General features: G+C 39.1%; 1 protein-coding gene across 1 annotated transcript in view; it reads left to right on the top strand.

Annotated features, from left to right (window-relative positions):
• LOC309551300 (uromodulin-like) overlaps nt 1-23,897 on the top strand; it is a gene marked incomplete at both ends in the record, with an annotated part of 92,577 nt that overhangs the window by 36,069 nt on the left and 32,611 nt on the right. The window contains 6 exons of the mRNA XM_082251831.1: nt 2,890-3,012; nt 7,691-7,868; nt 14,431-14,568; nt 17,619-17,633; nt 22,629-23,417; nt 23,595-23,690. Of these exons, the coding sequence (XP_082107957.1) occupies nt 2,890-3,012; nt 7,691-7,868; nt 14,431-14,568; nt 17,619-17,633; nt 22,629-23,417; nt 23,595-23,690 (1,339 nt within the window). The remainder of the gene's footprint in view (nt 1-2,889; nt 3,013-7,690; nt 7,869-14,430; nt 14,569-17,618; nt 17,634-22,628; nt 23,418-23,594; nt 23,691-23,897) is intronic.

Genomic DNA, 23,897 nt, shown 5'->3' with positions numbered 1-23,897 from the left:
TATAGTGGTGAGTATCCCTGCCTGTCACGACAGGGAGAAACAACTTTCTTTTTGGGGAATGAGATGGAACATCCAGCACCAAAGACAGGTCCCAGCTGGGAAAAGGGAATGCTCTTGCTGGACAAATTCTCATCAAGGCCTCAGCAAATGGGATGATGAGAAGGGAAGGCCCAATCAGTTCTTATTAGGGATGAAAGTGCAGAAATGTGAATCCTAATAGAACTTACCCTGAGACCAACTTCTAAGTACTGTGAATATTTCTTAAACTTGACGTCATTGACTCATGTACTCTGAAGGTCCGGCTTACCGTGCGGGACCTTCAGAGCCCTTGCCGTAAACTCACAGAGCCGGGGCCTGCGAAACCCAAAAGAAACACCAAGGAAGATGTCAGCTGTCTCATCGGTGCGCGGTCACCACTGGAGGGCTTTGTTCTAAGGTAAGTATTTCATAACGAACTAGTATGCAATGCGATTAGTTTTATTTTTTTGAGGTTTACAACCTCTTTAATTGGACACACACCAGTAGTACTGTCAGAACCATTTATCTTTTTGTTTTCTGGCAACAACTAACAAGCAGATTATATTTGTAGCTCTTCTGTTCACATTCAGGTATTTAATTTTCACTCCTCTCCTGCCTTTCTCTTTGGGGGCTCCTTCCCCCCATAGCTGCCAGAGAAGACTTATGGGCCATACACACTATAAGATTTTCTTAAGACTTTTTCCTTTAGACTTACCAAAACCATATAATAATGAGGGCAAACCTAAACACTTTTAATTTTGTATGCAATCTGGCAGGCCCTAGCACTGCATAGAAAATGTAAATCTGAAGTAAAAAGTCTTCAGAAAATCTTATAGTATGTATGGCCCTTTACTTTGCTGTTGTTGTCCATCCTGCAATTCATGATTTTAATTCAGCTGTTACATACCCTGTCAACAGCTCTTCTGAAAACAATGTTCGGTTTCTCAGGAAGTATTCTACTCCTAAAGAAGTAAATTAAAGTTCACAAAACACTTTGAGAAATGTGTTGCACTTCCCCTTCTGTTAAAATTGTTTTAGAACGTCTTCTAGACCCCTTCTGGGGAAATGATAAATGATAAAGATGACATTTTAATCTGTCTTTTTTTGTACTAATAAAGTTTAAATAATTTTAAGCAAACATAGTTGTCAAACGAATGGTGATATACCCTTAAAAGTATCATGGGTATATATTTTTATTAATTTTATTTAATTTCAGGGATTACGGTACATCGCCATGTGTGCCAGATTATAACTATACTAGTTATAACAAAGCTAGTAAATATAACAAAGCTATAACAAAGCTAGTAAATATATAACTTTTGGTAAATTTCACGGGATACAGTTTTTCCTCTATAACTTTTGGTAATTCGGGGTGCCAGATCTTAGTATCTGAGTTCACAGGACTAACTACCCAATCGAGCCATCATATACAATGGCTATTTTAAAAGAGTGGTGGTATGGGATGGTCGTAAAGGAGGTGTACAGGATGTTTACATCATCCAGTAAAATCGTATTTGTTTTTAATGACTAATTAGAAAATAGAAGCTAGTATATTTGAAAGTAAGACAACAGATGGTTACTATACTAATTGCTAAAAGGGTCCCAGGACTTGGCTGGGGGAAAGAGGAGCAGTACAAATAATATATGTTGGCCCAGAGCCACCAGTTAGAGATACTTCCTCATTTAGTCTAGACATGTGTGATTCCTTTAGTTACGAACAAAATTTTCAGTATTCAGAAATTCTGATATATCCGAATCTCTGAATCTTAAAAGTAATGAATTTCAATGATTCCAAAATAAATTATAATGAAATAAATTATTTGAATTGGAAAATTAATTCAAATTTAAAAATGTATTTGAATTTGAAATGGAAACATATGGCAATACATACAGTAAAGTATAAAAGTGAAATAAAATGATGATTCCTACTTAGGCTGCTTAATAGAATAGAACAGAAAAGAATAGGATAGAAAATAAAGGAATAGAATGGAAAATAAAGGAATAGAATAAAATAGAATAGAAAATAAAGATATATAATAGAGTATAATAGAATAAAACAGAATAGAATAAAAAATAAAGGAATATAATCAAAAATAATAGAATAGAAAAAAAAGAATAGAATATAATTTAAAAGAATAGAAAAGAATAGAATAGAATAGAATAGAATGCATATAGCAGTTTTCCAATATTCAAATTTCAATTTTTTTTCTAATATTTTCTGTCCTATTCTAATATTTTCTTTTTTATTCTATTCTATTTTATTCTATTCTATTAGTATATTTTTATTTATTTTCTATCCTGTTCTATTCTATTCTGTTCTTTGTTATTCTAGTATTTTCTATTCTATTCTATTTTATTATATTCTTTTCTATACTATAAAACAGCCTAATTACGAATCGTCGTCTTATTTCACTTTTATACCTTACCGTATTTATTGCAATATGTTTCTATTTAAAATTTGAAATAATTTGAAACTGATTTGAAAATAGCAAATATATGAAACAAATCAGTTGTACTGTCTCTTTACATTTTTTTATTATGCTATTATCACATCTATTGTCTTAAGTAACTCAAGTAAAAACAAATGAAAGCAAATCAAAAGACACTCAACAGGAGACCGTAGCTTCCCATACTATCTGGGTGACAAATAGCTTTCCTTACAGTTCTTCTTTGATGGCCTTCATAATTTGTCCCTCGATGATTTGAATGCAAATTGTTAGCAACTTTTCACATTTTTAAATATATTTACAGAATTGGAGTCACACAATTTAAAGATACATAATAGTTGTTCTTCAGCTTAAGGAAAAGTTTTTTTTTTTTAATTGTATATTAGGCTTTCATGTATCTATTTGTGTCCTTCTTCTATTTCAGGTATTCTTTTTGGCTACTGGTCTATGCAACACTGTAAATGATGGGGATTTCCTTATTTATAGAGAAATTGCATCAAAAAGTTTTGGGCATGTTTTTCAAGTCAATGCAGCAGATTTAAATATAGTGAGTGTCTATTTATTTACTGTTATATCCAAAAAGTATTGGTAATGCTTAATATTGCTAATATTCAAAAGGAATGTTTATCAATGTTATGTATAGTTATCTTTTTTATTATGGTCACTACATTTTAAATATTACATTATATTTTATACTAGTCTCATTTTAGCTTACAGGTGAAGCTTTAGGCTTCTTTTTACATGTTTTCCAGGTTATTCATATGCTTGCTTTGCTAAAAAAAAAAAAGTCATGCTGATTTGTAGAAAGCAATAGCTGAAGCTCAAGTTAAAGCCCATAACTGAATTATTCCCCCTTACTGCTTTGTTCAGAAAGCTCTGTGCTACACTCAGACACAATGGGGTTGATTTACTAAAGGAAAATAGACTGTGCACTTTGCAGAGTGCAACAGCATTTTGCAAAGTGCACAGTCTTTTTGTCATTAGTAAATTAACCCCAACGGTGATAATTTGTTATAACTGGAGCACTCAAAATCCGGTGCAGCTGTGCATGGTAGCCAATTAGCTTTTAAATTAAGCTTGTTCAATTTAAAGGAGTTGTAAAAGCAGGAATGTTTTTAATCTTAATGCATTCTATGCATTAAGACAAAAAGCCTTCTGTGTGTAGCAGCCTCCCCAGCTGCCCCCTGTGCCTGTTCCCCCTCTCTGTCCAGCGATGTCCACGTGTCCCTCGGTCATCCCAGGACTCTCTCTCCTGATTGGCTGAGATACAGCCGCAGTGCCATTGGCTCCTGCGGCTGTCAATCAAAATGAGTGAGGCAATCAGGAGAGAGAGGGGCGGGGCTGAACTGCTCTGTGTCTGAATGGACAAACAGAGCTGCAGCTCGGCTCGGGTGCCCCCATAGCAAGCTGCTTGCTGTGGGGACACTCGATAGGAGGGAGGGGCCAGGAGCAGCAACGAGGGACCCAAAAAAGAGAAGGATTCGGGCTGCTCTGTGCAAAACCAACTGCACAGAGGAGGTAAGTATACCATGTTTAGTATTTTTTTTTTTTTTTTTAAACAAAACTTTGCAATCACTTTAAGCTTTGACAATAAAACCTGAAAGCTGATTGGTTTCTATGCAGAGCTGCACCAGATTTTGCACTCTTCAGTTTTAGAAAATCTTCCCCCAAAGTCCGATAGGAAACAGCTCTCCCTTTAGAAAACCTTGCAATTAGTGCTTACTGCTATGAATAAACTCTGTAATAAATGATTATGTGTAAAAAATATTTTTTAGATAAAAATGGAAATAAAATGCAACCCTTTCACGACTACCTATGTAAGGCATACAGAGGAACAGAACCACATGCAGCTAGCCAGTTCAGTATGCGTTATGCCGGCTGCATTCCGTGTTACGCTATAGACACAAGGCCACTCAAAGTTGTTGTAAAGTCAGAAGATTTTTTTTTTCTTAATGCATTCTACCTAATGCAAAAACCTTCTGTGTACACCACCCCCCCCCTCAGCCCCCCTAATACTTACCTGAGCCCATCTCTGTCCAGCGATGTTGCAGGAGTGTCTAGGCTGCCCGAGACTCTCCCTCCTCAATAGCTTAGATGGCAGTGTGGTGCCCTTGGGTCCCGCTGCTGTCAATAAAATTCAGTGAGCCAATAAGTAGAGAGAGGGCAGGGCTGGGTCACGGCTCCGTGTCTGAATGGACACACCGAGCAGCAGCTCAGCTCATCCCGGGTGCCCCCAAAGCAAGATGCTTGCTGTTGGGGTGCTCAACAGGAGGAAGGGGCCAGGAGCTCCAGCCAGGGACCTGAGAAGTGGAGGATCCGGGTTGCTCTGTGCAAACCACTACAACAGAGCAGGTAAGTATAACATGTCTGTTATTTTTATACAAAAAAAATTAGACTTTACAATCACTTTAAGGGACCATGATCTTATAACAGAAGTGTCCCCTTGATTCTGCTGATTAACCACTTAAGCCCCAGAAGGTTTACACCCCTTCATGACCAGGCCATTGTTTGTGATACGACACTGTGTTACTTTAGCTGACAATTGCGGGGACGTGCAACGCTGTACCCAAATACAATTTATGCCCTTTTTTTCCCACAAATAGAGCTTTCTTGTGGTGGTATTTGATCACCTCTGCAGCTTTTATTTTTTGCACTATAAACAAAAAAAGACTGACAATTTTGAAAAAAATATATATATTTTTTACTTGCTATAAAACATATCCAATAAATACATTTAAAAAATCGAATTTATTCATCAATTTAGGTAAATATGTATTCTGCTACATATTTTTGTTAAAAAAAAAAACATCCCAATGAGCATATATTGATTGGTTTGCACAAAATTTATTGCGTCTACAAACTATGGGATATTTTTTATGGAATCTTTATTTATTTATTTTTTAACTAGTAATGGCGGCGATTAGCGATTTTTAGCAGGACTGCATATTGTGGCAGACAAATTGGACACTTCACTAACACTTTTCACACTTTTTTGGGGACCAGTGACACTAATACAGTGATCAGTGCTACAAAATATGCATGTTAACTCTACTAATGACACTGGCAGGGAAGGGGTTAACATCAGGGGCGATCAAAGGGCTAAGTGTGCTCCTAGGGAGTTCTAAGTGTGCAGGGGATGGCTTAACTGGAGGAAGACAGAGATCCATGTTCCTGCTTAGCAGAAACACGAGATCTCCATCTGCCTCTCTGACAGAATGGCGATCTGCCTTGTTTATAGAGGCAGACTGCTGTTCTACCTCCCCTGTGAATGGTTGGCGGGTCCCAGAAGAGATTGCGTCTGCTAGACCCGCTGATTGGTTCCCACTGTGTCCAAACACAGCAGTAGAGGGTCGCTGGCGGCGTGCACGTGTGCCCCAGACCCTGTGCACGAAATCACATGCAGGTACGTGATTTTGTGCAGGAGGGCTGCCCTGCTGCAGTATATCTGCGTGGGGTGGTCCTCAATTGGTTGAATTAATAGCTTTGATCAGGGGCTGGCTAGATGCTAAATGCAGCTATTCATACAAAATGTAACAAATCCTTCCCTTTCCCTGCCGCCACCACCACCGTGTGCTCTTCTCCTTCTGTACTTTCCACTTAGTACCCACAATCGGCACACCATTCCCCACTGTCTCCTGTGTGCACTCTGATCCCCGTTGTCTCCTCTTGTGGCCCTCTAATCACTGCTCTGCCCCCTCTACTGTGTGCTCTAAGAATACAGCTTTCCCTTTCCTGTGTGCCCCTCCATTCACTGCTCTGCCCCCTCTACTGTGTGTTCTCTGAATACTGCCATCCCTTTCCTGTGTGTCCCTCTATCCACTGCTCTGCCCTCTCTACTGTGTGTTCTCTGAATACTGCTTACCCTTTCCTGTGTGTCCCTCTATTCACTGCTCTGCCCCCTCTCCTGTGTGTTCTCTGAATACTGCTTACCCTTTCCTGCGTGTCCCTCTATTCACTGCTCTGCCCCCTCTCCTGTGTGCTCTCCGAATGCTGCTTTCCCCTTCCTGTGTGCCCCTCTATTCACTGCTATGCACCTTTACTGTGTGCTCTCAGAATACTGCTCTCCCCTTCCTGTGCGCCACTCCATTTACTGCACTGCCCCCCCCCTACTGTTTGCTCTCCGTGAAAACAGCTTTCCCCTTCCTGTGTACCCCTCTATTCACTGCTCTGCCCCCTCTACTGCGTGCTCTCTGAATACTACTCTCCCCTTCCTGTGTGCTCCTCCATTCACTGCTCTACCCCCTCTATTATGTGCTCTCTGAATACTGCTCTCCCCTTCCTGTGTGCTCCTCCATTCACTGCTCTACCCCCTCTATTATGTGCTCTCTGAATACTGCTCCATTCACTTCTCTGCCACCTCCACCGTTGCTCTCCGAATTCTGCTTTCCCTTTCCTGTGTGCCCCTCCATTCACTGCTCTGCCCCCTGTACTGTGTGCTCTCTGAATACTGCTCTCCCCTTCCTGTGCCCCTCCATTCACTTCTCTGCCACATCTACCGTGTGCTCTTCGAATACAGCTTTCTCTTTCCTGTGTGCGTGCCCCTCCATTTACTGCACTGCCCCCTCTACTGTGTGCTCTCCGAATACTGCTCTCCCCTTCATGTGTGCCACTCCATTCACTGCTCTGCCATTCTACTGTGTGCTCTCCGAATACTGCTCTCCCCTTCATGTGTGCCCCTCCATTTACTGCTCTGTGTGCCCTCTAATTACTGTTTTCCTTTTTTTTGTGTGTGTCCTTCAATACCAGAAGCTCAATCCCCCCTCTGTATGGCAAATTTAGAGACTTTGTCACCAGCATAAAAGTTGTAGGTAAAAAAACTGCAAATGCAAAAATCTAAAACCTGCATTTTTTTTTCTTTCCATAAACAATTTTTTACTGACTTCCATTGTGCTTCTAAATTAGCCCCTTCCTATTTTGCATTGCATTGCCATCTCTTCTTTAAAGTCTAACTACTGTCTGTGCTGGCCCAGTCCCTCTGCCTCTCCCCTTATAACCTTTTATAAATCAATTGGAGGAGGAACAAAGGGGGATACAACCCTGAGTTTGGTAGGGAGGCCAACATCACAAGATGGTGGCACCTAGCATCAGTCTCAGGGCTTTGAATGACTGCAGAGGGGAGATTTTTACAGGAAAAATACATCAAATACTTTTTACTGTATATATCATACTGTATATAACCACCAGTGATTTAGGTTTTCACTAAAATTATTTTGTTGGTTTTATAGGTGTTCCGTTACTTGGATTTCACCTTGTCAAAGCCGGCAGACAATTCCAAACAGCTATTCTCCAAAGACTATGAAGATGGAGCTCATTCTGATAGTTTTCCAATAGTCAATGTTTTTACTTCTTTAATAGTGACTACAGATGGAGTGATCACCTCATTTAAAATAACGGGACCTAATAGTAAGATTACAGTTCTCTTTTCTTTTTGGCACACCTGGGCTCTGTTTTTAGAACAAAAAATAATAAACTGCTTCATCTAAAAAGCAATTAAATTGACTACATCGACCAACCAGAGTTTGTATTTTAAATCCTAGAGAATAAAATATGAAATCATGTTGGCCAGAATCAGAATCAGAATATGGATTGTCATTTTACAACAACAATCAAAAAATGAAACACAGTTGTAGCTCCCTCACATTAACCACTTAAGCCCCGGAAGATTTTACCCCCATTCCGACCAGGGTTTTTTTTGCGATTCGGCACTGCGTGACTTTAACGGACAATTGCGCGGTTGTGCGACGCTGTACCTAAACTAATTTGACATCCTTTTTTTCCCACAAACAGAGCTTTCTTTTGGTGGTATTTGATCACCTGTGCGATTTTGTGATCATGCGCTATAAACAAAAAAAGAGCGTCAATTTTGCAAAAATAACAATATTTTTCACATTTTTTTATATGAAATTCCCCAAAAAAAATTTAAAAATCTAAATTTTTTAACATTTTTAGGCCAATTTGTTTTCTGCTACATATGTTTGGTAAAAAAAATTGCAAAAAGTGTATTTTGATTGGTTTGCGCAAATGTTATCGCGTTTACTAACAAAGGGAAAGATTTTTGTAATTTTTGTTGTTTTTTTTTTAACTCGTAATGGTGGCGATCTGCGATTTTTTTTGCGGTACTGCGACATTGCGGCGGACAGATCGGACCCTTGACTGACATTTTTGACACTTTTGGGGTTACCAGTGACATTTCTACAGTAATCAGTGCTATATATATGCACTGTTACTGTAAAATTACACTGGCAGTGAAGGGGTTAACTTTTTTGAGAGGGAGGGGCTATGTGTGTCCCTAGGGGCGTGATTCTAACTGTGATTGGCTGTGGCTTGATGTGTAGGAACAATGATCAACGGTCCTACATAGTAGAGCCGGATGCTCACTGTTTCTACACAGGGGAGAATGACAGGCGGCTTGTTTACATTCTCCTGCTGTACCGACGATCGCCGAGGGGGGTCCGTGACCGCGCGGGAGCGCGCCTCCGGCGGCACGCGCTCGCTCCCTAGACCCTCACAGGCTAGCGACGTAGACCTACGTCGCTCTGCCTGTGAGGGGCTGACCGCCGCAGTAAATAGTCGTGCGGCGGACGGCAAGCGGTTAAAAAAAGAAATTCCACGCCCAGCATAAAAACACTTAACCAAAAACAGCATACATACCATAATAAATACATACTGTAACTCCCAATACATTTATTCTACAAGACCTCTAGAATTCAAAAGCCGCACAGATCGAGGAAAGAAGCTATTCTGCAACCTGGTAGTATGAGAGCCAATATTTCTATACTGGCTACCAGATGGTAACAATGTACTATGGTCACTATAGGAAAGCACAATCCTAAAATATAAAATCCAAAAACAAATTGAAATTAGTTCCAGCCTTAATTGAGAGTGGAAAATCTTTCCAAGACAAATAAAATACACTTAAAACATCACATAGATCTTGCAGTTCTCTAAGAATGGTCTGAAAACTACTGCCAACATTATAAAAAAGATATAAAAAGACAACAGAGAGTGCACCAGTCAAGTGCAATACATTTTTTAAGTGGAAATAAGGAAGTCTGATGCACTCACTAGAGTAAAAAATCAAGATTGCTTATTTGCTGTCCAGAGACATTCCTCCATGTAAGGTCCTCGTCTGTTCTGAAAGTGAGGTAATGCTCATAGTAAGCCCAGGAGATAATAATGACAAGAACCAGCACATGAGAATTGTCCCTTCATTAACACCTTTTTATCACATTTTATATTCAGTATTTACTAGTCTATGCAAATCCAAGAAAAATAAGAAGAAAAACCTTACAAACAGTAAGATACCTGCTTTAATTTGACTCATGGAGAATGAATATATGTGATTAAACAAGCAGACCTAGGAAGAGTACTATTATACAAAAAAAAAATGAGTTGCAAAAACTAGGCATTTAGATAACTAACCTATAAAAAAGAATTCACTTTCCATTTATGAAAAACACTTCCAGACACCCCACTTTTATAATTTTCCAAAAATTCTAAAGATTGCAAATTCACCAGGTTGCCCAATTATTGTTACAATGAACATCTTAACTAATGTATTATCACAGTAAATGTATCACGTTTTATAGCCCATGGGACAAGTACCCCATAGTGTCATAATACCAGGGGCCTGTAAGCATCTCCAGCTAACATTAGAAATGGATGGGTCCGTAGAATGTAGAGCAGTTGGACGTCAATACCATCTGGAAATAATTCTATACTTACATTCTTATGCACATGATGAGATACACATCTTGTAAGTAAATGCCAATATCTTGTTCCAACCTAGCTCTCCCAAAGAGATACTCAATTAGGTAGGTTCCTATTTAGATTTTAAAATTATTCCTTCAGTAAGATTTGGTATACTAGTGATAAAGAATTATCCAGCAGATCAAAGTGGATTGGGAGATTAATGTTTTAAAGTCTGTGTGAGATCATCTCATGAAGTCTATACCATGGTCCCAAGGTAATATTTTGGAAAATGCCAGCCAAGCTCTGGAGGGTTTATCACAGGTCAGGAGTATCTGAGGTAGAGGGAGAAGTTTTCTCTTTTGTAAGCTATGGCTTAAAAGAGTTTGTGGAGATTGTCATAATCTCCTAGGCTTACTATGAGCATGGTTACCTTCTATACAGACAAAGTCCTTGGACCTTGCATGAATGTCTCTGGACAGCAAATAAGTGATTTTAATATTTTATTCTTCTAAGTGCATCAGACTTTTTCTATCTCTATTAAAGTAATTTATTGCACTAGATTGGTGCGCTTTTTCTTAAATTTTTATCACTATGGGAAAAGTGTCTATTTAATCCGCTACTAAAATTAGTTAATTTTTTGGTAAAATGTTTGTCCCATCAAACTTTTTTTCTCAGTTTTAAGAAGAGGGAAAGAATTAAACCCCTGTTAGATTTTTACTGAAAATTGGGACTTGATTAGAGAGATTTTCTCTTATTTCTTGTATTGCTGAGAACGTTTTACAAGAAGTGAGGAGAACTCTTTACCAGAAACTCAGACAAAAATTAAATTGTGTTCATTTAGCAGAGCAGGGAAAAGATAGAACCCCTGTCAGATTTTTTTTTTTCATTTGTATTGCCATTGGAGAGTTCCCCTCAATTCCAAGTCTACCAAAGCCAATGTCAGCAGGACAGAAAATGGGGGTACATCCAAAACTAGAAAAAAAGTTTTGTGCCTGACATACACTTTAAGTGAATGTGATAAATGAGTTGAAAGCTTAATAAAGTAAACCATTCTTCAAGGTGAGTAAACCTAAAAGCAAACAATCAAATATTCACCAGCTTAATGGGAGATCTTTGCAGGGAGATTATCTCCTGTCCTGTTTTTGCATTGACTTTCCCTGGTTTTTCAAAATAGCATCCACAATTTTATTAAAGGATAACTTCACTTTGTGGGGGGAAAAAAATTAGCAAATTAAAAAAAAAACGAATATAACAACACAAGTCATATTATAATTGAATGTTATTAAAAATTGCCTTTCCTTTTCAAACTGCAGCAGCTGTAATTTTCTGTAAAATGCAATGCAATTTGGCTACCTGGAGGCATTCTGTACAAAGATGGGTATAGACTGCCCCCCAGGTATGTAATTTCCTGCTTGTGTGATTGGCTTACTGGTTTTCCCAGAAGTCTGCACTAAGATACAAATGGGACTGTAGACAGAACCCATCAGAAGAAAAAACATATATCTAAATATATATATAAGAAACATAAATAAAAGAGACCAGACTTAGAATATGGATTGAAAATTGGCCACGGCCCTTTATTGATATAACCATTTAAATTTGTATATATATATTATACACAAACCTATATATATTTTATAACATATATAATATTAATAAACTATCTTTATATTAACTCAGCATTGATTGCTCAAGTTAATTAACATAAATACAATATCCACAACCACAATAAATATCATCAACTCAGTTATAACCACTCAAGTTGACATCAAAGTATCAAGTACAAAGACATCCAAAAAAGGACCGTGACATAGGGTAAACATAGGGGTGGGGAGGGCGGGACAACTTTCCTCTTCTGTCCCCGCCATTAGATTAACTGCTGACGCAGTTATTACTTAGATAAGATCATAACCACAAATAACCGTTATTACAGTTGCTTTAAAATGGACCAATCAAATTCGAATATGCAAATGAGCATAAATACCAACTTATTATGTATTGATTGGTCTGTCACAATCCCATAGGTGTTGGTGGAGCAATGAATGCCCCCCCAAACCTTCATTCTATTTTGTGCATCCCCTGCAACAAAAATGACATTTTGGTGAGCTATTCCCAAAGGAAATCACGTCTAAAGGTATGCAGACTCTGCAATTTCCATCCTTAGAACCCTGCAGGTGCAGTAGCTGATTCATAATTATAAAACCACTCTCATATAGACTCACTGAGCACATGGACACAGACAAACAAACAGCTATTTGTTAAGAATAAATAAAAGGTAGGAATCCGCAACAAAGTTTGTTACAATCCTTGCAATGTACATCACCCAGAGGGGAATATTCTTTTTACTCAACAAAAGTGGAGTTACTCTTTAAAGCAATCACATCATGGCAGTAATTTGTGATGTTTTGGGACCACACAAGACCCCTTCATAAGATCTGATGCCTGATGAAGGGGTCCTGCGTAACACTGAAATGTGGCAATTTACTGTTGTGATGTGATGGCTTAAATACATTTTTTGAAGATCCATAGTGTGCTAGTGATATATGTTTTGATGTGTAGTTGCTACAGCACCAACTTGCTCCATGCCATTTCCAGTAATGTGTGGATATGCTGCTTGGGTTCCTTGGGTTATGGCAAGGACTTCTATGTTATATACCATGTAAATTATCCAATATAAATATATATGGATAACTCACCACAAGCTAATAATGCCCATAGTTAGGTGGTCAGCAAATCAAGAATGTAGTGGTAAGAGCTCTAAGTTGGAGTCCAGGAGTCCTTTATTGGGTGATTGAACCTGCATTTACATCCAAAATTGAGCAATTGGATTTAAATAACCAACCCTTTAAAAAAAAAACAGACATTGCAAAACATGTTTTCTGTTGTTTACAGTTGTCAATTGTGGTGACATCATTTTAGGAGGACCCATCTTAATGAAATACTGAAGTTTATTGGTTGTGCAGTTTGTTTTATTTTAATAAGTTGAAGAAATAGATATGTCAGAAGACATACTGGTCTGTTCAGACGAAGAATTCCTCTGTCCCTTTGCAATCTTTAGCTCTCAGAAATCAGTCTGACTTGGTGGACCTTCTGTGTAGGCCAGACAGGCCTTGACATGTGTTCCTGATGTGTCAAGCTTTAAACTGCCCAGGCACCACATAGAAACTATGACCGACCAGAGAACACTCTCTTTTGTAGGTAACATTCACCTGTCCCCAATCAGTTTCACTACTGTTCAGGGACCCCTTTCTCTGCTGAAAAGGGCAATACTGAAAAGGGCCACATTTTTACAGAATGTTCCATTGTCACAATATTCAGTACTGTTGCTATTTAAAAAAATAAACCAAGTAACTGTAGAGCTGTCTATAGCAAATGTTCTGATGTAATATTGTATTTTTCCTGTTCAGCCTAGAGAAGAGAAGTCAAGCCAACACCTGATTTGTTTCTGTTGGTGATAGTTGTAGAGTTTGCATAAGTTATTCCAACCAAATAACCAGCATAGATGTACAAAGAGTCACTGGTACTGCATGAAGGTTTTGGGTGCCAGAATTTCTTCTTCTACTCTAGTAAAAACTAGTGATCGACCGATATCATTTTTTTATTGCCGATACCGATATTTTGGTCATCGCATATCGGTATGGGCCGATATTGGCCGATATTTCCATACATTAAAAATGTTTTTATATTTTTTTTATTTTTTTACAGGTACTCTTGGGGAGGGATCTGGGGGTCTAAAATACCCCAAACCCCTTCTTTGCACTTAAAAGCATTCAAAATGCCATGTTTGGCTGTTTTGAATGCTGTCCTTTTTTGAATTTGGGGCCAGTACCCGGAAGTGATGTCATGACATGCGGCTTTGATCGGGTCTTCTCTTCGGCGGCCATGCAGGCTGCTTGCCCGGGTCTCCCGGTGGGACGGGAGACCTGGGCGAGCTGCGGAAGGCAGCGTGAGGGGGACGTCCCCTCCCGCTCCTTGTAATGACAACCAAGCGGCTTCTTAGTCACATCGGTTGTCATTACAAGACAGCCGACTGTCGCTATGAACGCCGGTACCGGGGTGATGCCTCTAGCTGCAGGCATCACTCCGGTACAAGCACTTTCCCGAAATATCGGCAATACCGGTAACCTCATTCAGATATATCGGGGAAAGTGGCTTTGCTGATAATCGGTCGATCCCTAGTAAAAACGAATTAGGCAATTGCAAGTTTATATAACAGTGTGTTCTGGTAGATGTGTATTGTAAAATGACACATTGTACTTCTTTCCTTCTGCAGCCTCTAGAGAAGATATCACGAAAACTGTGGATGAGAGATGGGGTGCCATGTACATTATAAAACAACCTGCTTTGGGAATCTGGATCTTTGGCATTGTGGGAAGTGGCAGATGTTCTGTTCGAGTGGAAGGGTTTCATGGTGTATATCATGTGTTAATATTTCATTATACAAATCCAACATATTATGCAGAGATGTGTAGGGCCCATTTACATTTCCGTGCCATGTTAACATAATATGTGGTAAAATGCATATTTTACTACATATAACTGTAACACACTGTAACCTTGGTATGCACCTCAATGCATTGTTGCTGTAGAAGAGGGCAGCTGATAGGGGGTTACAGGCAGTACTCCCATACCAGACCCCATCAGGTCAGCAGGGGGGCTGGGGCACAGCAGGAGCTGTCTGTTTGCAGCCCCAATGCAGCATATGGGCATGACTAGAGAAGCAGTCTCAATTCTTCTGCTCAACTTCTGTCCATCTGTCGGCAGTAGACAAGGACATCTTCTCCTAGCTCCCTCTTGGCTCCAGTCACATGGTACAATCAAGGAAAAGACTTCCCCCCTCACTCTGAACTGCAACTGCCTTTGAGGTCTGGTGAGTGGATTTTGGGGTGAAGGGAATCTGTGCAGGTAGAAGAGAGCTAGGAGAAAGGGGATCTGTATTAAGGGGGTGGGCTGTAAGGGGTGGGACAGAGTCTGCCATTATTCTTCATGGCATCCCTCTTGAAGTAGGCAACACACCAGCACTGCAACATGCCACAACATACATACATACATTGTTAAGCTCTGGTTTAAAAAAAGGTTTATGTTCTATTTAGTGCATTAATGTATATGTATAACCATGTTTTTCTTAATTTTGGATACAGCAGGGAAGGATTAAAACAAGGATGAAAAGCAAACTATGAATGGGTGATATAGAAAATTCACTAATGCACTGGTCTTCCATTCGTAGATTGCTTTTCATTGATAGAAGCTATAATGCAGCTTCTATGAATAGAGGAGTGGGGCAGAAAGGACGAGCATAGTTGGTGTTTGTGTTTCCTATTAACCCTTGAAACACTGTGGGGGTCAGGGTATCAGAGGATCACTGACAGTAAGTACTGTCTCTTGTGCTGATTTTTTTAAAGTTTGACTATGTTTGTATATGTTGTTGATGCTACATACAGTGTATGTAGAACATCACCCTATACTATATGTTGTTGATGCTACACAAAGTATATGGAAAACAGCACTCTATACTATATGTTGTTGATGCTACACACAGTACATGGAAAACAGCACTTTATACTATCACACAATATATGGAAAACAGCACCCTATACTGTATGTTGTTGATGCTGCATGCAATATATGGGAAATAGTACCCTATACTATATGTTGTTGATGCTGCATGCAGTATATGGAAAGCAGCACTCTATACTATATGTTGTTAAAGCTACATGCAGTATATGGAAAAAAAGCACTGTATACTCTATGTTGTTGATGCTACACACTGTATATGGAAAACATCACTCTATTCTATATGTTGCTGAAGCTACACTTAGTTTATGGAAAACAGCACTCTATACCATATGTTGTTGATGCTACAAACAGTACATGGAAAACATCACTCTATACTATATGTTGTTGACGTTACATACAGTATATGGAAAATAGCACTATATTCTATATGTTATTGATGCTACATGCAGTGTATGGAAAACAGCACTCTATACCAGTGATGGCTAACCTTGGCACCCCAGATGTTTTGGAACTACATTTCCCATGATGCTCAGCTACACTGCAGAGTGCTTAAGCATCATGGGAAATGTAGTTCCAAAACATCTGGGGTGCCAAGGTTCGCCATCACTGCTCTATACTATGTTGTTGATGCTACACACAGTACATGGAAAACATCACTCTATTCTATATGTTGTTGGTGCTACACACTGTATATGGAAAACATCACTCTATTCTATATGCTGTTGATGTTACATACAGTATATGAAAAAAAGCCGATGATGTCATTGGTTGTTAGGACACTGGCGGTTAACAGGTTGTTATGGTGCACAATGCAAACTTGTGGCTTTATGTAACCAATAGGCAGGCTTGATCCACCCGCTGGTTTGTATACAATTTTTGGAAAATGTGTAGGCATTTTGCCAAGGCACCCCTGAAGACTCCTGAAGGCATCACAGGGTACCTGGGCACCCTGGTTAAAAAAGGCTGCTCTATACTATATGTTGTTGATGCTACATATAGTATATGTAAAACAGCACTCTGTACTATATTTTGTTGATGCTACACACAGTACATGGAAAACAGCACTCTATACTATATGTTGTTGATGCCACATACAGCGTATACAGCATTGTGTTCTGGCAGTGGTCCAAGGGACTTCCTGTCCCATTCCCGGAAAAAAATTAAGTTGGACTGAACACTGCAGAGACATTCACAGGGAATCTTTTTATGAATGCACACATGGCTTCCTTTTGAATGGCTGAGGAGGGGATCCTGACATCATCCACCCATTTATTCACCTCAGCCAATTAGGGGAAGACTTGTATTAATTCATAGAAATGCAATGCTTCCTGAGAATGGCTGAGCAGTGCTCATCCCGACTTAATTTTGTTCCATAAATTCAAACACACTTATTCCCAATGCATGCGTTCCTGCAGAATGGCTGTGGGTGCTACAGCGACCACCAGCTGGAAACTGAAGACCATCAAAGTGAAAGTATGCCACCATGGATCATCACCTGCCTGAGGAAGGGGCCCTGTAAGGCAACTGATCATTGCTTCTGTTATTATGATATAATCACTGAATAAAGCTTTGGACCCATTCCGGAGATCCATGTTTTGCTGGTGACATACTTTCGCTTTGATTTGGTTCCAGGAACAGGATGGAAAGTCATACTGCTGCCAGCACTGTATACTATATGCAGCTGAAAGCAGACACTTTTCTTAGTATTGGACATAGTTGGCTTGGCCCAAACAAACTATTTAAAGTAATACAAAATCTACAGTCAGGCTTTAATCATTATTCACATTTCTGCACATTCACTAAGATGCCATTTGTCCTATGTATATAGCCATTCACCAATGTAACATTCTAACATTCTACTACATTAGTTTAATAAAGTTATAGTTATTGATTTTTCATTTCCTAAATTGCAACGTAACTCATTTTATATTTTCTCTTTTTCAGATACTAATACCTCAAGTAAGTGAAAATGAAAAAAAAAAAATGAAAATAATGCAGCTGCGTAATCCTACTCTTTAGTAAATGGTACCCACAAACGTTCTCTCTCACAGTATTCAGAAATAAAAGCCAAACTAATCCGACAAGAAAATCATAGTCAGCACTGGGATCATAGACTACATAGATCACAAAATTTAAAACATGCCTGATGCATGTATGATAGGAGTGGACTAATAGATGTGAAAATTGTTTTCCCTACATCCACCATAAAGTGATTTTTCCTTCAAAGAAGTAGATCCTTAGATCCTTGGTTGAAATATAGTGCAGATGGACCCTATTCTGGTTCTAGGCTGCTACCTCTCTAATAGCGACAAAGGATGCACTTGCTATATGGTGAAATTCCTGAATGTGTAGTAAGGAGCATCTTGTACAAAAGTACATCTCAGGTAAAGGACTTTTTGGAACATTTAATGGTTTTCTACTATGCAGACAGGAGATGTTAGTCTTAATCAAGCCCAAACACAGGTCCCCTAGTGTACTCTGTTGTGATTTTATAGCATTGACTGCTCAAGCCCTAAATAAGGGGGAGGCGTTTTTCCCCCTAAGATCATTGGCTCTAATAAATTATATTAATCATTAGATGTTCCAAAAAAATCCTTCAAGTGCTCCTCTGTACACATCCAATAATTTAAAACATGATCCTTATGGCCTTAGGCTACATTCTTATATGTGGGTTTCTCTAATGTTACATAGTTACATAGTTAGTCAGGTTGAAAAAAAAGTCCATCTGGCTCAACCAATAAAAAAAAAAAAAAAAAAAACAGTAAAGAAAACCCAACCATACAATCCCATATACACAATCCTTTACACGCAGTTGATCCAGAAGAAGGCGAAAAAACCCCAGCAAAAAAATAATTCTTTCCTGATCCCCGAGAGGCAATCGGATATTCCCTGGATCAACTTTACCTATAAATATTAGTACCTATTTATATTATGTACACCCAGGAAAGAATCCAGGTCTTTTTTAACCACTTGCCGACCGCCGCACGACTATCTACGTCGGCGGTCAGCCCCTCACAGGCAAAGCTACGTAGGTCTACGTCGCTAGCCTGTGAGGGTCTAGGGAGCGAGCGCGTGCCGCCGGAGGCGCACTCCCACTCCCGCGTGGTCACGGGCCCCCCCGTGCGTGTGACCGGCGGACCCGATGTCCGCCGGTCACTCTGCGATCGGCGGGGGAGAGGGAGAAAGTCAGGCGGCTTGTGTAAACAAGCCGCCTGTCATTCTCCCCTGTGTATGAAGGATGATCATACGGTTCTACTATGTAGAACCGTTGATCACTGTTCATACATCTGAAGCCACAGCCAATCACAGTAGAAAGCACGCCCCTAGGGACACACATAGCCCCTCCCTTTCAAAAAAAGTTAACCCCTTCACTGCCAGTGTATTTTTACAGTAACAGTGCATATGTATAGCACTGATTACTGTAGAAATGTCACTGGTAACCCCAAAAGTGTCAAAAATGTCAGTCAAGGGTCCGATCTGTCCGCCGCAATGTCGCAGTACCGCAAAAAAATTGCAGATCGCCACCATTACGCGTTAAAAAAAAAACAACAAAAATGACAAAAATCTTTCCCTTTGTTAGTAAACGCGATAACTTTTGCGCAAACCAATCAAAATACGCTTTTTGCGATTTTTTTTTTACCAAACATAGGTAGCATAAAACAAATTGGCCGAAAATGTTAAAAAATTTTGATTTTTACATTTTTTTGGGGGGGAATTTCATATAAAAAAATGTGAAAAATATTGCTATTTTTGCAAAATTTACGCTCTTTTTTTGTTTATAGCGCATGATCAAAAATTGCACAGGTGATCAAATACCACCAAAAGAAAGCTCCGTTTGTGGGAAAAAAAGGACGCCAAATTCGTTTAGATACAGCGTCGCACGACCGCGCAATTGTCCATTAAAGTCACGCAGTGCCGAATCGCAAAATACCCCCTGGTCAGGAAGGGGGTAAAATCTTCCGGGGCTTAAGTGGTTAAAGAAATCTAATGAGCTGGCCAGAACCACCTCTGGAGGGAGTCTATTCCACATTTTCACAGCTCTTACTGTGAAGATTGAAGAAACCTTTCCGTATTTGGAGACGAAATCTGTTTCCCTCTAGATGTAAAGAGTGTCCCATTGTCCTCTGTGTTGACCTTAAAGTTAATAACTCAACACCATGTTCACTATATGGACCCCTTATGTATTTATACATGTTGATCATATCCCCCCTTAATCTCCTCTTCTCAAGAGAAAATAAATTCAGTTCCTCTAATCTTTTCTCATAGCTGAGCTCCTCCATGCCTCTTATCAGTTTGGTTGCCCTTCTCTGCACTTTCTCCAGTTCTCTGATATCCTTTTTAAGAACTGGTGCCCAAAACTGAGCTGCATATTTCAGATGAGGTCTTACTAATGATTTGTACAGGGGCAAAATGATCTCTCTCTCTGGAGTCCATGCCTCTGTTAATACAAGAAAGGATTTTGCTTGCTTTGGAAACCGCAGCTTGGCATTGTTTGCTATTATTAAGCTTATGATCTACCAGAGCACCCAGATCCTTCTCCGCTATGGACTCCCCCAGTTCTACTCCACCTAGTATGTATGATGCATGCATATTCTTAGCCCCCAAGTGCATAACTTTACATTTATCAACAATTAGCCTCATTTGCCACATAGTTGCCCAATGAAACAGTGCATTGAGGTCAGCTTGTAAGTTGGAGACATCCTGTAAAGAAGTTATTCCACTGCAAAGCTTGGTGTCATCTGCAAAGACTAAAATGGTACTTTTAATCCCAGACCCTATATCATTTATAAAGATATTAAAAAGTAAGGGTCCCAACACTGAACCTTGGGGTACACTTCTGATAACCTTAGACCATTCAGAGTAAGAATCATTACCATTACTTTCTGAATTCTATTTTCTAGCCAATTTTCTATCCATTTACAATCTGATCTTTTTAAGCCTGTGGACTTTACCTTACACATTAGCCGTGTGCGGGGAACTGCGTCAAAAGCTTTTGCAAAATCCAAGTATACTACATCCACAGCCACCCCTCTGTCCAAGGTTTTACTTACCTCCTCATAAAAAGAAATCAGGTTTGTTTGACAACTTCTGTCTTTCATGAATCCATGCTGTCTGTTGCTTAAAATATTTTTTCCAGCAAGAACTCATCTATGTGGTCTTTTATTAAACTCTCCAGTATCTTCCTGACTATAGAAGTTAAGCTAACAGATCTATAGTTACTTAACAAAGACTAATAGTTTATTATATTTTTTTATAACAATTAAACAACGCTAGTGTTTCTTCATTTTATATTTTTAAAAGCTCTTTTCTTATTATTTATAGCTTTTTTTTAACTTTGACTGTGAGCCACATAGATTTTATTTTTCGCCTTTTAAACTTATTACCCATGGGAATATACTTTGTAGTGAGTTTGCATACAGTCTTTTTGAAAATTTCCCATTTCTGTTCTGTGCTCATCGATGCCAATATTCCCTTCCAGTCTAAATCCTGGAGAGCAGCCCTCATCCTTGGAAAATTTGCTTTCTAAAAGTTAAGTGTTTTTGTATTTCCTGTATGCGTTTTTTGCTTACAGCTAACATTAAATGAAATGATGTTATGGTCACCAATTAAATCATAGTTCTCCTCATGCACCGGAGCTTCCAACTCACCTATTTTGCTTGGCAGACTTCTGGCATTGGTGAACAAACACTTTAATTCATTGTCACATTTTGGACACTTATTTTACATATTTTTAATTTTGGTACAAATAGTACCATTTCCAATGGTTGTTTGTAACATGGGAACCTTCTTATCCTCTGCCATAACTCTCCCCCCATTTTTCCCCATTCCACCCACAATTGGGGCTGACCCCTGTCTGACCTGTCTGCCCCATTATATTCTAATTCACCCTCCCCACTCAATCCTAGTTTAAAAACTCCTCAAGCCTTCCCATAAACCTTTCCCCTAGCACAAAAGACCCCCTTGGTTTGGTTAACCAAAACCTCAACAAAAATAGTTGGTTACTAATCTTCAGGAAAGAGGTTGTGGATTTAGAAAGAGTTTGGCGAAGGGCAACAAAATTATTAAGGGGGATGGAGGAGCTCAGCTATGAGGATCAATTACATAGATGACATTTATTTATTTAGAGGAAGAGTCGCTTAAGAGGGGATATGATTACAATGTACAGATATATGAAAGGTGACGCCAATAACTGAAATAAATTGTTTACTCTAAGGTCCCTGGCGAGGACATGAGACCAGGATTTGAGGTTAGAAAAAAGGAAGTTTAACCTTAGATTGAGGAAATGTTTTTTTTTTCCTGTAAGAGCAGTAAAAATGTGATACTCCCTCCCCCAGGAAGTGGAAATATCTGAGAGTGTTGACAACTTCAAAAACTTTTAGATGTCTTCCTCGGGAATCAGAATACACATGGCTATGGGGATTTTTAGAGAATAGAAATCACACACATATACACGCACATAGTGGTTGATTTACTAAAACTGAAGCGTGCAAAATCTGGTGCAACTGTGCATAGAAACCAATACGCTTTCAGGTTTTTCTGTCAAAGCCTAACTGAACAAGCTGAAGTTAGAAATAGAAGCTGGTTGACTACCATGAACAGCTGCATCAGATTTTGCACTCTCCAGATTTAGTAAATTAACCCCATAGGTTAGACTGGATGGACTGGTGTCTTTTTTCAACCTTACAAACTATGTAAATATGCAAATAAAATAGTAGAAAAATACCAGAGTATCAGTTGCGGAACTGGTGATATATTATCCTGATAAATGTGCTTTTGCAAATCTTAATTTGGGGAGAGGAGTTTGCATAGAATCCCATAAAATGTATTTAGAATACCTATGCTAGTAAATTTTCCAGAAAGTATATTGTGTAGAACTTTGCAAAACTTGATGTCTTTCATAACAGAGAAACATTCACCAAAAATATTAATATATCTTATTTTTGTCTTAATCAGCTACTTCAAACTGTTCAAAATGTCACGCTCATGCTACCTGTGAGGACAATTTTGGCTACTTCCAGTGTTCCTGCAAGGACGGGTTTATAGGAGATGGCTTTAGCTGTGCTGATATTGATGAATGCGCCTATTCCTGGTCAAATAAATGCGGTTATTACACTTGTGTAAACACATTTGGTTCTTACACCTGTATGTGTCCATCTGGCTACTACAATCGCAGTGGAGAGGGATGCGTTGATATTGACGAGTGTGCTAACCCTGCCCTAAATAGCTGCGGTCTAAATGCAATATGCATCAATGTTATTGGCTCATATACATGTGCGTGTGCTCCCGGATACTTTGGGAATGGCTTCTCTTGTGAACTGGATGAGTGTGCCCGTGGTGTTTGTGGTTTTGGTAAGGAATGTGTAAAATACTTTGGTTCTTATTCTTGCTATGATCCATGCATTAGTTACACTACCCTTGATGAACCATGGAGAAGCACTTCCAATGATAACATTTGGAACTGTGACTATGACAAGAGTGGATGGTACCGCTTTGTAGGTGCAGGAGGTGTCAAAATGCCAGAATACTGTGTATCTGAAAATAGGTGTGGCGCGATGGCTCCAATGTGGCTCCAGGGATCCCATCCACGAATCGATGATGGGATTGTAAATCATACGGTCTGTGCTTCTTCAGGTGGAAATTGCTGCATGTGGTCAACAACTGTGCAGATTAAATCCTGTCCGGATAATTACTATGTGTACAAATTAAGTGGAACTCCTGCTTGCAGTTTATCTTACTGTACAGGTAAATTTGAAAATTGTATTACTTTGATATCTATCTATCTATCTATCTATCTATCTATCTATCTATCTATCTATCTATCTATCTATCTATCTATCTATCTATCTATAGATATACTGTATATATAGAGCATTATGCATTGGACATTTGCATTATGTAACATGTGACCTTATTTTTTAGATCCCTCCTCTGTTTGTGCATGTGCACACAATGAAGTATGTCACTATATTGATGGGAAATATGGGTGTGGCTGCAGAGATAAATTTAGCATTTCTGGTAAATATGAATGTGCATTTTGTAAACTGTTGGGTAGAAACAAATCTTTTTTTTTAATGTCATTATTATTGTTAGCTTTTGAGCTAAGTAAAGGCAAAATAAAGTATGTTAGGCTATTGAAAGTGAACAGGTAAAGGTCAGGGAAGGCAGCATCAGGCAGGAAGGTCAAGCAATCAGGAACATTAGATAAACATCAGCTGTATGCAT

Source organism: Pelophylax lessonae (assembly GCF_965119305.1).
Source record: "Pelophylax lessonae genome assembly, chromosome: 3".
Lineage (NCBI taxonomy): Eukaryota > Metazoa > Chordata > Amphibia > Anura > Ranidae > Pelophylax > Pelophylax lessonae.
The sequence above is the reverse complement of the archived record's forward strand: the minus strand, read 5'-3'. Positions and strand labels throughout refer to the sequence as shown.